Source organism: Euprymna scolopes, chromosome 42 (assembly GCF_053919585.1).
Source record: "Euprymna scolopes isolate OS-2025 chromosome 42, ASM5391958v1, whole genome shotgun sequence".
In the NCBI taxonomy this organism is placed as follows: Eukaryota; Metazoa; Mollusca; class Cephalopoda; order Sepiida; family Sepiolidae; genus Euprymna; species Euprymna scolopes.
Genome location: NC_136523.1, coordinates 22,437,949 through 22,453,580, shown reverse-complemented (window position 1 = coordinate 22,453,580; position 15,632 = coordinate 22,437,949). Strand labels below are relative to the sequence as shown.

The window sequence follows — 15,632 nt, the reverse complement described above, 5'->3', positions numbered from 1 at the left end:
AATTCATCCTTCTTACTTTCTCATGTTTTGTTTGGCCTTGTCTTGCCAACTAACTACTACAACTTACATTTACTAGCCCAAGAACAGATACTGCTCCGATTTAGGAATGTGACAGGGTCTACAGTTCATGAAAAATAGTCTGGGATCGTTCAGATAGATATTATTTTTGATATATGCCCACAAAAGTAATATTCTTAAAATCTCAAAAATCCGTTAAAAAAAAAAAAAAAAAAAAAAAAATGGATGCAGAGTTTAAAAGTATGACTTTTCTAATCCGTAAGGTGCTGTCCACTTCGTATCTGTCTGCAATTGTAACTTACAAAATTGCAGTCATCAGAAAGTGATTTTTATTTAGGAAACCAATGTGACAAATGCAAATAAACTCGGTTGCAATCGTGTATCATGGATTCCAGAGAGAGAACTTCAATAGGAAATGATGGTACACAAGATTTTGTAATTGTAAATTTATATATATATATTAAAAAGTTTGACTTGTATTCAGGTAACCTACATCTAAAATTTCAAGTGTTTATATCCAAAATTAGCAGAAGAGTTTGGTAGAGTCTGCAAAGGCTAAAGCTTTCAACTTTGACCTCTTGGCAGTCATATTTTCCTCCCAAAACTGATTAAAAAGCTTGTCCTATGTCTGAATACACGTTATACAGAATTTCAAATGTTTAGACCAAAAATTGGCTGAGTAATTTGGTAGAGACAGCAGAGGTCAAATTTTAAAAAACTTTGACCCCTTAACATTTGCTTGAATAATCCTTGCTGGAGCAACATTTCCAGGTAACAAATGAGAATAAATACAAAGATAATGCAAAGTCTGCTCTACTGTGCTAGAAACCCCATGTCTGCCAGTTTCCTATATCTCTAAAAAAAAAAAGTTGCATCCATGCATAATGCAGTGCCACATCTGGTGCAGCTGTAATACTATAATCAACCTCCGTCAAGTTCTAGGAAGTAGGAGAAACAAAGAAAATAGGTAGCAAAAGAAATAGGGCTTCTCAGTTCAGTCGAGTGGGATGCTTATGGCAGTTTAGAGTTGGAGACAGATAGCAGCTTAGGCCAGGTTGGAAAAGCTTTGGAAGGTCGAGATGAATTGACAGCAACTGACTAACACGGCTTCGACAGAATGGAGAAATGGACTAGCGTGTAGAGTCTATAGCCCAACCGTAAATGTAAAGCATCACAGTCTGCATTTTTCTTTGTGTTGTATTTTATTTTTCTACTTGTGGACTTGTGCGCATACCAAAGACACTGCCACTACATAAAGATGACAATACGGCCATGATAAGATGAGATGAAGGAGAAATTCATGGCACATGGCATCTGGGGTCACTGGGTTATCTGTGGTACATGATATCACCTACTAACCATTACCTTCTTTGGAAAAAACTCTAAGCTAATAGGCTTGAAACTTCAGGCTCATTTCTGCAATGTTGCATCCTTGTGCTTGTACTATAATGGAATGTGCTCTGACAAACTTAATCCACCTGTGCCCCCACCCCCACCCCACAACTGATGTAAATACCCAAACCCACCCAACAACCAGCTAAATACCACTACTTCACGATAGAGGTCCTGAAATATCGGAACACTTTCCACTCCAATAAAATTCTAGCTTTTTTTTGGGAGGGGGAGAAAAAAAAAAAAAAAAAAAAAAAAAAAAAAAAAAAAACAGTTTAAAAGTATGACTTTTCTAATCCATAAGATGCTGTCCACTTCGTATCTGTCTGCAATTGTAACTTACAAAATTGCAGTCATCAGAAAGTGATTTTTATTTAGGAAACCAATGTGACAAATGCAAATAAACTCGGTTGCAATCGTGTATCATGGATTCCAGAGAGAGAACTTCAAAAGGAAATGATGTTTCTACAATGTTGATACAAAAGATTCCTAAATGTACCCCCCCACACACACACACTTTATTTCACCGCTAGTAGTTCAGCCTGGCTTTGCTCTGGCCCTATGTACTGTTCATAACTTTATGTGCATAAGTGTGTATATATATATATATATATATATATATATATATATATTAAAAAGTTTGACTCATGTCCAAGTAACCTACATCTAAAATTTCAAGTGTTTAGACCCAAAATTAGCAGAGGAGTTTGGTAGAGACTGCAAAGGTCAACTCTTTCAACTTTGACTTCTTGGCAGCCAAATCTTTTGGAATTCCCTGCTGGCTCCTCGTTTCCTTAACTGTAACAATATGCAGAAATCTTAATGTAAGCAAATATCTTGCTTCATAATTCCCCACTCTGGATTCTAGTGCATGCGTGGTTCCTAATTCACGTAGTCCCTTACGTCTCAAAGATAAGGTGTTTTGTTTGGGGTGAGTGAAAAAAAAAAAAAAAAAAAAAAAAAAAAAATGCAGCTTTCATCTGTCATTGGGGTGGGGGAGGATCAACAAATGGAGAAATCGTTTAAAAATACTTCAACAGTAGAAATGCTCTTTTTGGTGGCCGGAGTGACATCAGCAAAACAAGGTTATTAAACAAAATGGTACTGAATAACCATGACTTGCAATTTTTTTTTTTTTTTTTTTGTAATACCAAAAAGACCGAGCAAGCAGAGATTAACTTCCTGGCGGACATTTTCAGAATTTTTTTCCTAATCTTGTAATGTTTTCACACAAATTGTTAAAAGAAAAAAATTAAAAAGAATCTGGAAATCAGCTTCATCAAATCCGTTCCAACACGAGGCTTTTTAGAATTATACATCCTAACAGTAGATATTGCAAAAAAAATTTTTTTTTCCCATTATATCTAAAAACGTTTTTTTATAGGCACATAGACATTTGCAAAACAATCAAATGATACCTAATTTACTGTAGTAGCTCAACTGTTACAACATCTAGAAACAATACAATTAATTTTGAATTGTTTAACTGCCCCCTACTAAAGAAAAATCTTTAAACTTTGCGTTAGAGATCTTTCTTTCACATATTTAGTACAACATTTGAAATTTAATATTGCTTTTTAACTTCTTGCTCGTCCAGTTGTAATTCAAAATTTATCCTAGCACATCCGCTAAGTCTTTACTGAAAATCCAACATTGCTACTTGTGAAAATGGTTATGTTTTATCAACCCTAAGTTGGAGTACCCTTTGCTAGTTTTGTGTTTAACGTTTTTAATTTTCTTATCAGTTTGTTTAAGCTGGGGATAGAGCATCCTATTGGATACCAAATATTCACCAACTAATTCAAATATTCCAAACGAGAGATCTTTTTAAGATTCTGACTGTCTTTTTAAATGCAATTGTTTAAATCTCTTGCACTTGGTTTACCGGGTATAATTGCCAGGTAGTTTTTGAAATTCTTTTTCATGAGTCCAGTTGCTCCTATGATAACTGGAATGATAGAAATCTTCCCAAGATTCCAGTTTCTTTTCATGTCGTACATAAGACCTTTGGTATTTCATCATTTTTTTCCTTTTCAGCTATGTTTGACCCGGAATCATTGGACACGCTAACTTCTACCAAGGTTGCTTCTTTCTCGTCCCATGCCACTATGTCAAGTTAAATAGCTAAGTTTTCTCGCTAGTTTCTAAGCTGTAGCAAATTGGATAGTGGATGGTGTATGACTTATTTTGGACCGTTTTTTTTTTTTTTTGTATATTTTCCCAGGATTTGCTGCTCCATTCAATATTCATCTAAAACCTTACAATTGGATGTCAGGTAACTCACACTACTTCTGTGTGGTAGAACCGGCACTTGCTGTCAATGCTTAGACCACTCATTTTCTTAAAAGCATTGGTCATCAAACCTTGATAAGTCATAATTCTCTCCTGATCATAGTGGAGCGATCCTCTTTTCAGCCAGTCTATTGAGCCTTCTATCTATATAGTCTTGGTTGAATTCATCCAGAAAATACTTGGCACGCTGTTGGTTGGCTCATTCTTACAATGGAAGCTATTGGTGTATTTTTGGCGACTCTTTTAGGGTATTTCTGTAGCAGACTGGTTTTGTGATTGTCTCATTTCTAAGATAGTCTTGTCCAAAATGTTTGGCCAGTTTCCCCGTATCCAAATAGTACTGAACAATCATGACATACAATTTTTCTTTTTTTTTTTTTTTTTTAAGATATCACAACTGTTAAAAAAAAAAAAAAAATTTAATCTGGAAACCAGCTTTATCAAATCTTTTTCAACACAAGGCTTTTCGAATTTTAAATCTTGACATACCCACAAACAAAAATTTTTTATCTTCATTGTATCTACAAGCTTTTTTTTAGCAGACACGTAGATACACAATAATACAATTATTAGCGACTAACCTTGGAGATCTATCCAAACATTTTTCCTTTGAAGATCACCCATAATTTTTGGACGTAAAATACATGTGATCTGAGGTTCAAACCCTTAAACAGTCAATGATTGGTAGAACCGTGAAACAGATTGTTTGCGAACTGTCCAAAACTCATTGCCACTTCTAAAATTGCCCATAAACTAACTTTAATCATTCTGTAAGGTCTTTTAATCCCGATTCACTGCCATTCCTTTAATAAACTATTCTAGCTTTCTTTTGTGTATGTTGATGAACAACTTCCTATACCTTCTTTCTGCTCTTAAACTTATTTTTTTTTAAATATATTTTTTTTTCTTTTATTTGACTTCCTAACACTTGGGGGAGGGGGATACGTCAATCGTATCACACCAGTGTTCAATCTACTGGACAACTAACAGATAATCTTGATCAAATAAATATACTATTTAAGTATTTGACTTCCTCTTATTCTTGTGTTACATAGCTTCGACTTCATTTTATGTGAGTAATGGCCTATTTTTACTGCAACATAAAAACTTTGTAATACAGGAAACCAACAGCGACCACCCCATCCACCCATTTCAGACATTCTAGCACTTTTTGATAAGACCTAATTATACGAAAAAAAAAAAAAAAAAAAATAAAATAAAAAAATCGGTTTAGTTACTTCCCTTTTTTTTTTCAAGTTAAGCAAGAAAAGTTTTTGACTCAATGTTAAAACTCTGAAGAAAGAGACAAATCATATCAGCGTATAAACTTATTTAAGTATTTTTTCTTTCCATATCAACAAGTTTCATATTTCTTTCATTGATATAGTCTTTCAAACAAATGATACACGGAAAAACAATAAGACTACAGCTTTTAAGCAAAATTAAATAAATAAAATGGGGAAAGAAAATAAAAAAATAAAAAAACTGGACAGAAAAGAAAGAAAAAAAAAAGACTGGATGCAAAAAATAAAAAAAAAACAGTAGTGGGAAGGAAAAAAAAAGTGTTTTCATCTCATGAATGCACCATTATGGTTTGTTGGAAAAAAGAACAAACCCCCCACCATGCAACAGTAATAGCTATTATCACAATACACCAGAAGAAAGTTTGGAGATTATATCGGCCGAAATGCAAGAACAACCAAGATAACAGTAATTTGAACAATCTAAATACAAATTATATATATATATCTCAGATTTAAAATACCCAAAAGTAAAAACCACTGACTTTAACAAGGTTGTTGATAGTGCTCAATGAAAAGAGCAGATATTTTATTCAATTTAGGTAAACAAAATTGCCATAAAAGTTGCTACAATAAATTTACTGTTTCAGTCGAGGCCAGTTATTTACCGAAAATGAAAACAGTCGGCTTTCATTTTTAGTAAATGAAAGGCCTCGAGTAAGACCAGTGGTTTATTGTTGTGAGACGATTCTTTTAAGACTGAAACAGTAAATTTATTGTAGTGACTTACGGTAATTTTGTTTATCTAAATTGAATAAAATATTTTCAGCGAAGACATTCCTAAGAAACAAAAATGTGAAGGTTAGTACCAGATGAATCGTATTTGGAGACCAATTGTCAGAAATTCATTTGTTTTCTTCATTGTTTACACCAAAAAAGGCGAATTGTCACTGAAGCATTAGGGGTTACTATGATAGGTGCCAGATTTATTTTGAAACGAGTGAAAATTATTAGCTAACACCATCAGCTTTGTGTTTGTGTGTCATGATGTAAACTATGCAGTTAATTTAGTCTTTTCAATTTCCTGGCTCAAAAAAAAGTGTTTCCAATGAAAAAGAAAGCATAAAAAAAACAAACAAAAAAAAAAAAAAACAGTATTGGAAAGGGGGGGCGGGGGAAGAAAACATCTTCCTTTGAAATAACAAAAAAAATTTTATAAAAAAGAAAAAAAAAGGGGGAACCAAAGTTTACAGCAGCAGGAGCAACAGGGTCATCATCAGCAGCAGCAAAATGGAGTCCAATAGAATAGATAGAGAAAAAAAAAAAAAAAAAAAAAAAAAAATGAAGAATGCCAACCAACAAGGATTTACCTGTCTTGACCTAAAAGGTAGTTTTTATTTAAACCCTGATCTCAAAGAATATAGAAGAACAAAAAAGAAAGACAAAGTGGAAATACAGAAATGGCACATCTCAAAGAAAAAAGAAAAACCTACCTGCAACAAGTAACCCTCTTGTCATTTTTTGGGGAAGTGTTTGGGGATGAGATGGGTGGTATGCAAATTGTGTAAATTGCTCCAAAAGAATAAAATATTTGGCCACTAAATGTTGGGCATGTGCACGAGGAGAGAATAGGTTTACCCAAATGTAAGAAAAAGGCATTGCAAATAAGGAATTATCGGACATCATTAAAAAAGCATTATATATATATATAATATAAAGCTGAATGTGTGTGTGTCTGGTCACGAATAGGCTCCTATATGGTTGACTATTTTAAAAAACTGATTACATATAATGATAGATGTATCGAGACACAGGAATGGGAAAGTTTGATCTGGCAGAACGGTAATTCATTAAATTGTGGGGTCTGCGTTCGCGCCTGGTCCACAAAGTATGGAAATAAATTTAAAAATTAAAAAAAAAAAAAAAAAAAAAAAAAAAACGTTTACAAGTGTTTTTGATATAGATGTACATAAGAATACTTTGATAAGTCTGCTTCAACTTAAATAGGATGGTATAATAAAATTGTGGAGTCTGCGTTCGCGTCTGGCCTCCATAGAAAGGAAATAGGCACAAACTTTAATAAAGACCTTTCATATCTATCTGCGTAAGTATACTTTGATAATTATGTTTCAGTTTGAAGAAATATGGTATAATAAAATTATGGGGTGTTCGTTTATGCCTGACCTCCATAGAATGGAAATATGTCACAAAGTTTAACAAGGTTTTTTTAATATAGATCCACAGAATATTGTGATAAGTGTTTCAGTGTGAACAGGTATGGTATAATAAATTATGGGGTTTATCTATTTTATTTTTACTTTCATCATATTTTGCTTTGGTTGTGATACCCCCAAATTCGAAGATATCTCTTTACAACCCTCCCTTTTCATAACCTATCATACTTTCATAAATCAGAGTCCATTTTCTGTAAGCTGTTTTTGAACCCAGTCAACGATGAGTACTTTTGCTAGTATATATATATATATATATATATATATATATATATATATATATATATAAGGTCAGGAGGTGTTGACAAGAAATTAATAAAATATTCAATCATAAATGTGGGCACTAAAATACAGATTTAATAACTACATATCTCAGATGTACCACAGTTTCGTTGATATGGATTGACCTTTTAATATTTTAAAGCCGTTAAAAATCCATACAAATCAGTTATTCTCAAAATGATTCTATTTGTTTTTTTATTGCGCGCCATGAACAATTTGAAGCAATTTTAATGACCAAAAAAAGGTAAAGATCAATTCACATTAATGAAACCATGGCAAGTTTGGAATATGTAGCAGTTTTTTGAATAAATAATCTGCATTTTTTTTTTTAATTTAGTGTGTGTGGGTGTGCATTCCTAATTTGTTTTTGTTCATTCCCATTTTCAATAGTTTTTTTTTTGTTTTTTTTAAGTATCTTAAATTTGTTTTGAAAATAGGCAAAAACAATTGTATGAGTAAAGATGTTTTTTTAAACAGATTCAGATTATTAAATTATATTTTAAAGGCTCTAGGAATATATATATATATATATATATATACACACACACACACACACACGCTTGAGCTAACTAACCCAACTTCTGTGTTAAATAAAGGAATTGTCTCAAACTCAAGACTGTCTGTGAAGTAAGGTCTTTTGTCTCAGTCACTGCTACACTTTGATTAACAATCCTATTTCAGATGATCTTTGTCCGCTGACCAACTATTTCCTCTTCTTTTATAGTCTTTATTTTATTCCTTTAACACTTTGTGAAGGAGATACTCATAGTATCATACATGTATCGGATACTCTTTGGTGACAGTAATTGGAACGAAAAATGTCAGCCTAATCAGATAAATAATTATTTAGTTTTTAAAGTTCCCATGGCATAACTTTAGGAAATACGTCATAAAATATGGAGAAGTTAAAGCCCATAAAACTTTGGCGCATTCTTATGTTGTTGAACAGAAATATGTAGTTTCATAAACAACCTATGTTCTTATTAGTTCTTTTTGTATGAATGGACGTAATCACAATATCGTTGCCTCAAATTTTTGCCAGCAAATTTACCTTTGGTTGTTTTTTTTTGGGGGGGGGGGGAAGATAAAAAAAAATAAATAAATAGAAAGGAACAGAACAGACCAAAGAAAGCAAAAAATAAGGCAGAGCAGAACAAACAAAGCAAAAAGGAAAGCAGAACCTTACATACAAGATTAAAAAAAGAAAAGAAAAAGCAAATGACCATTTTAACATTTACAAAAAGAAAAAGACTGACAAATGTTGAAAATTTAAAAAAAATAAATTTATTTTATGCAAGAAATTTTTTTCCTAATGATTTGAAAATGTAGTGAGTAGATGCAAATGATGGATAAGGTGTGGAAAGCATTTTATTATTCAAACAGCATATATATATATATATATCCTCAAAACCTCTGACCTTGATGGAGGAGAGACTAAAACTTGCTATGGTTTCAAATGATCTGAATTAACAGCAAGGGGAGACTTGATTCCAAATATTTCTCATATGCTATAACACTTCTCTTGGGGTACGATTATGAATATCTCCAGTATCAAATAATCTTTATACAGTGAAATTTACTTTAGGTATGAAAACACAAGAGGGAGATATAACATATGAGAGATATTTGGAATCAAGTCTCCCCTTGCTGTTATTTCAGATCATTTGAAACCATAGCAAGTTTTAGTCTTCCTTCCATCAAGCCAGAGGTTTTGGGGAAATATCAGATATTCTGTAATTAGTATGCAATACTAAGAAAACAAATAACTATGATTGAAACATTTTATGGCTGTAAAAAAGTGCCAAAAATAGTATCTGGATGATGGATTATTCAGAGAGCATATATATATATATATATATATTATATATATATATATATATATATATATATAATGGGATTATTATTGTAGAAGGTGGCATTTTTTCTTTTTTTTTTGCAGTGAATTAATTCTAAAGGGGAAAAAAAAGAAAAAGAGAATGGTGCATCGAATCCTTTATCCAATCCAAAGCTTTATTTGGAGATTAGGTTGTGTAGCAAATTTCCTGCAAGGAAAATGAGGCGTGCGAAAGGAATCTGGGTTCTTACAACTTTCAGAATTAGATGGTGAAATCGATAAAAAATTGAAGGAGGTAATGCTATACTTCCAGCACATTGTCTTAATTAGATACGTGCAAAATGAACAGCCGGTTCTCAAACATTTTGGTCCGTCTCCTCACTTAAAAATTCAACTAATGTTAATGAAATTTTCATGTATTAACAATCACAGAATATAATGAACATATTTGTTTTTGTAAATTTCCCTGTCCAACAAAGCATATTGTTTGCCGACTTTTTCTTCTGTCTGCCCTATCTTTTTCCCTGGATTGTTCCTTGCAATTTGATCTTTGCAATTCCTGAGCACATTACATAGCCATACCTACTGGGTTTATTCTTTTTCACTGTGATCAGGCCTTCATAGTGATACACTAACCTTTCTGCGGGCTTCATTGTTCGTGACATGACTACTACAATCAGGGAAGCAGGAAACAGGGAAGGAATTAAAAAGTCTAGCAGCCCAAGGAAAGAAACTATTAGCGTAAAAGGCTTTCCGGGATTCAAGGATCTCAACAGTGAAGGTGAGGATTTTACTGATTGTAGTAGGCATGTATGTGGAGAGGGCACAAGTGCCACAAGTTCATCAGAGCACATTCCATTAAAGTATTTGTAAAACAGGCATAGGGATGCAACATTGTGGTGATGGGACAGAGGTTGGAGCTCCAACAGTGCAATACCTATGAGATTTGACACTTTTGGAGCCTGTCTTAGAGTAAGAGACTAGCTCTAGAGGTTCTAGCCCAGATGTAGCAACAGTACTGCATGCATGGGAAAACTATGGCTTTCTTAAGATGGGATACTCTCTGGTGGGAGTAATTTTTTAGCAGGGTAGAGGGAGCCCACTTTCTTTGCAGCAATCTTGGCAATGAGAATAAAGCATAAATTAGATAAAGGATGGATTTTTTTTTAAATGTAAATAATTTAAAAAGCATAAAGAGAAAGATGGAAGTGAGATGGAAATGATAAGTGATGAAAATGAAAAAAAAAAAAAATATTTCTAGGATTGGGGGGTTGGGATGGATCGGTGGAGAGAATTGGAGGCAAAATAAAAAAAAAAAAATGTATATATATATATGAACAATAACAACAACAAAAAAAATGTACTTATTTAGAATTAAACCTATTTTTAAAGCAAAAATACAGAAAAATCTTAAAGCTAGAGCGATGAATGTACCCATCACAGAACAGGTCATATTTCAAAAATCATGTAAATTGATGAAGTATATTTAAAAAAAAAAAAAAAAGAAAGTCATTATGCTTTCATCCGTTATGCATTATAAATAAGGGAGAGACAACACAATTCTGACTATTGAAATCAAAACCAGTTTTTTAACTGCTACAATTTCCCATGAAAAATCTCTAAAAAATCACAAGAGAGTTAAATATAAAATAAAACTACATCAATTTACGTATTTTTGGAATATGACAGTTTCGTGACGAGTACATACATCAAAGATTTTTTCTGCAATTCATCTTTTTAAATAGGCCTAATTCTAAAGAAGCAACGAAAAAAAAAAAAAAAAAAAAAAAAAAAAAAAAAAAAAAAACGTGTGTCCCACCTGCTATAGGATCCATAGATTCTCTGCCGTTCGGTGAAAGCCCTGATAAAGTAGATCCTCCAGGTGGTATGTGCATGTTAGCTCTCCTAGAACGAGTGCTTCCAACGCCCCGTGCTGGATGAGGTATTCGTCTGACATGCCTGATCCCACTCGGTTCCTCGTGAGCAGAACGGTTAAGGACAAAATAATAAAATCAAAACAATTTAGAATAATCATCAAAACAGATTTCCTATGAACAGTTTCTTTCCCAAACTAATCCGTAGAACATGTTGGCACAGTATTGCTTACAAGAAGGGCACAACGTAGGAACCTTGAACATTCCTCAAATTTTATTAATATTTCTTATTTTAAAACTTTTTATAATATACGTCATTCAACTGTCTATCGATCTCGTGAACTCTTATCCTTAAGTGGCTTTTAGCCTGCATAAGAGTTAATTCATTAGTTGAGAAAAAAAAAAAAAAATCCATACGTAGGTATGACTTTTTTTCAAAAAAACAAAAAACAAAATTAATTGAAACTAATGCGTCATCTATAAATATAAAAGCGAAAATGTATGTATGTGTGTTCGCTTTTTCTGTATGTCTACAAAAGGATTTTTTCAGAGAAGCGGTCGTTCGCTTCACAACTTTTTATATCACATATAAATCGTAATATCTCAGTTAACAACGAAGCTCGCCTGTCTATTTAATTTGCTCGATTTCGGGAAGATAAATATTCAACATTTGTCGCTCGCCGTATGTGGGTTAGTCTTTTTCCTATAACATCTTATGGGGGGGGGGGGGGGGAAAAAAAAAAAAAAAAGCGTTCAGCAGTAAATGAAATGCTATCCCGTAGTCAAACTTGACCTCATTAACTCATTAAAACGGGCACCTGCCAAATCCAAGTAATTAAATAAATTCAAACGTGTTTCCGTTAGCATCTCGCAGTGGGGCAATGGTTAACGTTGCAGAGTTTTTTTTTTCAGACTTTAATTTACAACTTTGCCTAAAGGGTTCGGGTTTGATCCTCATACTTACTTTCTTTTTTACCCCCCCCCCCCGGAGTTTCCACACACATCTCTAAATACCCGGGGAACGCCGGGTACCCCTCGCTAGTCTATATATATAAAAGCGAAAATGTGTATGTATGTGTGTTCACTTTTTGTGTATGTCTGTAAAAGGCTTTTTTTCGCTGCACTTTTCGGTCGGCTCATTCCTTCTTAAAACTTTTTATATCACGTCTAAATGATAATATATAAGAGTTACGAACGGGGGTTGCCTGTCTATTTAATTTGTCCGACTTTCACGCGTTATTTTGATTTTTAGAGCATCCCGTGTATCTTTCGCTTTTCAGTATAAAACAAGCGAAAACTGGCTTGCAGCCGCGTCATGTTTCAAGGTCAAACATCACGCGACTTAAGGTTCTCGCACCTGTCAATTTCATTTTATAAACATTAAATTAAGGTTTTTTCATTCCTCCTCTCATATGGCTGAGATGGCTAGGTCCCAGGTTTTTTTTCCATTTCCTTTCCACTTCCGCGTCAAAGGTTCGGGGTTCAAGCCTACCTTCCTACTAATACTTTTTTTTTTTCTTTTACACCTCCAAACACCCGGCCAACGTTTTTTTTTTTTTTTTTAATTTTTTAACAGGGTTGTTTTGATCTAACCCCCAACACACACCTCCAAACACCCAGGCTATATATATATATATATATATATATATATAAAAGCAAAAATGTATGCATGCATGTATGTATGTCTCGCAAAAACTTTCGAAACGGGCCACGGATTTTCGCCACATAGCTATCATTTTAATGCTCTAAGCTTCGCCTGACAAATATCGAAAAATTGGCCAAAAACATTAATTCCGTCACCCTAAAAATCATCAGTTTTGTATAGGGAGGGGTGCCGAAAAAATCGTTCCTTCATTTTCTCTGCTCCTGCTACTGCGACAATGACGTCATGTTTGACCTAGAAAAAATTTGCGTTAGTTTAAACCACCTGCAAGTGTTTTTAAACGTTTAATTTTATCCATTATTAAGTGTATGTCTCTTTAGCGTAGGGGTAACGTGTCGAGCATTTTTTTTCCCACCGTAGGCTCGATGCTTCGGGTTCGAGCCTGACTTTCTACCTAAACTTTTTTTCCTCTTTTACACTTTTTTTTTTTTTACATTTGTTTGCTGTTTTGCTTTTTCCAATTTTTCTTAACATCGTTTTTTTTTTTTTTTTTTTTTTTTTTTTTTTTTTTTTTTTTTTTTTTTAAATATTAAAACAGGGTCACCCTCTCCTACATACACACCTCCAAACACCCGGGCAACGCCGGGTACCCCCGCTAGTCTATTCTTTAAAGGACAGTTGTGTATGTGTCCAACTAAAAATCAAAAACTACAAAAAAAAACTAAAATTTAGAAAAAAATATTCTCTGGAGCTCAATTGGGGCAGATTTTGTTGTTGGTGGGATGGGTATAGTGTTATTAGATAATTTGGAAATAAAATGCTTACTAATTCCACGAATAATCTATAATATAAATCTCACCTCTGTTTAAATGTATGCATGTATGTTTGTATGTCTGCCTAAAACTTTTGATAGAGATGACGAATTTTCATGAGATCTGTATAGTTTCGAAGCTCGATCCTTCGGACGACAAATATGGAAAAATTGGCTAAAAACATTAATTCCTTCATACTCAACTGGGCAGTTTTCTGCAGAGAGGGGGGGGGGATCGCTTTTTTTCGAGAGTCATCTCCTCTTTTATAGTGACTAGCCTTAATTTAAACTTCCGGTTTGACAATGGGCGCAACAGCAAAGACATCACTTTTTTTCATGTTCTTTTCCTCCTTCACGGTATGGGTTCAAGCCTGCCTATCTATTACCACTTTTTCATTTTTGCTCAACACACACCTCTGGGCAGTGCTGGGCACCCAGGCTAGTTTATTATATAAAAGAAAGTCATGTATGCATATCCAGCTAGAGGGTTTAAGGTTAAGGAATGCCCCCTCCCCCTCCCTTTTAATATTTTGTTTAAACTTATGGGTTATCTTTTTCTATTATATAAATGACAGTTGTTTCTATATGTGCGTGTCCAACTAAAAGTTTAAAAAAAAAAAAACCCAAAAAAACTATAAAACCAAAACCCACAATCATCGTTGCCCTGGATGAATAAAAGTTATAAAAATTTTTATTCATTCTCAGACTGTCATAGAAAGTCGGTTTTTCAGCATTATCTCAATTGGGGGTATTTTGCTGCGCGTTGGTTAGTTGAGAATACAAGGACTTGGAGTTCGTTTAAGCATTTTCCATTAAAATACTTGTAAAATAGGCACAGTGATGCAACATTTCACTGATGTGAAAGTGGTTAGAGTTTAGTTGACAGTGTGAGTTGGTTGGTTGGTTGGTTGTTTTACGGCATATCAACCCTTTTCAGGTTATTTAATGCCGAATCCAAAGATTTTGAAGAAAGATTTTTTAATAGAATATATTTGCTGTTTTCAAGTCGGTTTCTATTCAACCCATAGTTGGGACCCTAACAGGTACTACCACTCCGAGTCAGAGTGAACCTGGGAGCAATGGCAATTAAAAGGTGGCTCCACACTCCCCAAAGCCCGCAAACTGGGGCCTCACCACTGGATATAGTTTTAGGTCATATCCAGGACCAACAGTGTGGGATCTATTCATACTGTTCTCATCATGGTTGTTATTCTCACAATGTTTTGATTGATGTAACCTCTGATCTGTAGCACTACAAATAAATGTGTCAAGTAATAATTAGTTCCAAGAGACAGTCTTGTTGAGGTTGAAAATACAATCCTGAGTGCAAAGCGATACTAAAATACAATTATGAATTACTTAAGACTTTAATATTTCTCTCTGTGACACCTATGTTGCTACCCAGGTATGTAAACTCACTGAAAGAAGTCACTGAGTACTTGGGCAGCTACATAGGCTCTATGGAAAGAGATATTTAAATTTGCATCTCAAAAGCATGGGCTGCATTGGACAAACTGCGGTCAGTATGGACTTCCAACTGACAAACTGTAAAAGCAGTTCTTTAGAGTCTGTCCTTGTTTACAGGGATACTCACGAAAAAATTGGAAAAAAAAGCTAAACCGCACATACACCCGTAAGCTACAAACAGTGTTAAATATATCTTGGCAAGATTATCCCATGAAGGAGCAGCAGCTTTATGGCAATCTACTGGCCATATCTACTACTATTAGGGAGCGACGTCTATGATTTGCCAGTCACTGCCAGAGAAGCAAGCAATTTCTCAACTTATTAGACTAGGAGGTTTTCTTTTACACCCCCCCCCAACAACGCATATTGCCACTTGGACATAAAGGGCTACTATTTTGTATCATGTGTCTAACAGAATACTGTGGGGAGTTGAGCAGCGAGATGTGTTTCGTGTTACATTTAAACTTCTGCATGTTAGTAAATTTTTTTTTTTTTTAAATCTCTTATTCACCCCAGACAAGGTACAATGCCACTTGCATGTAATAATGCATAAGAACGAAGTATAGAAAAAAAAAAATAAAATAAAA

At 33.9% G+C, this 15,632-nt stretch overlaps 1 protein-coding gene and 2 non-coding genes across 8 annotated transcripts in view; all 3 read right to left on the bottom strand.

Annotated features, from left to right (window-relative positions):
* LOC145266951 (E3 ubiquitin-protein ligase KCMF1-like) overlaps window positions 1-15,632 on the bottom strand; it is a 139,889-nt gene that overhangs the window by 50,085 nt on the left and 74,172 nt on the right. For all 6 annotated transcript variants that reach the window (XM_080122770.1, XM_080122772.1, XM_080122769.1 and 3 more), the window contains exon 5: window positions 11,110-11,269. In XM_080122770.1, coding sequence (XP_079978896.1) covers window positions 11,110-11,269 — 160 coding nt within the window. The remainder of the gene's footprint in view (window positions 1-11,109; window positions 11,270-15,632) is intronic.
* On the bottom strand, window positions 283-412 carry LOC145267361 (small Cajal body-specific RNA 8). Its single transcript, XR_013864845.1, has one exon.
* Window positions 1,716-1,845, bottom strand: LOC145267359 (small Cajal body-specific RNA 8). The gene has a single exon (XR_013864844.1).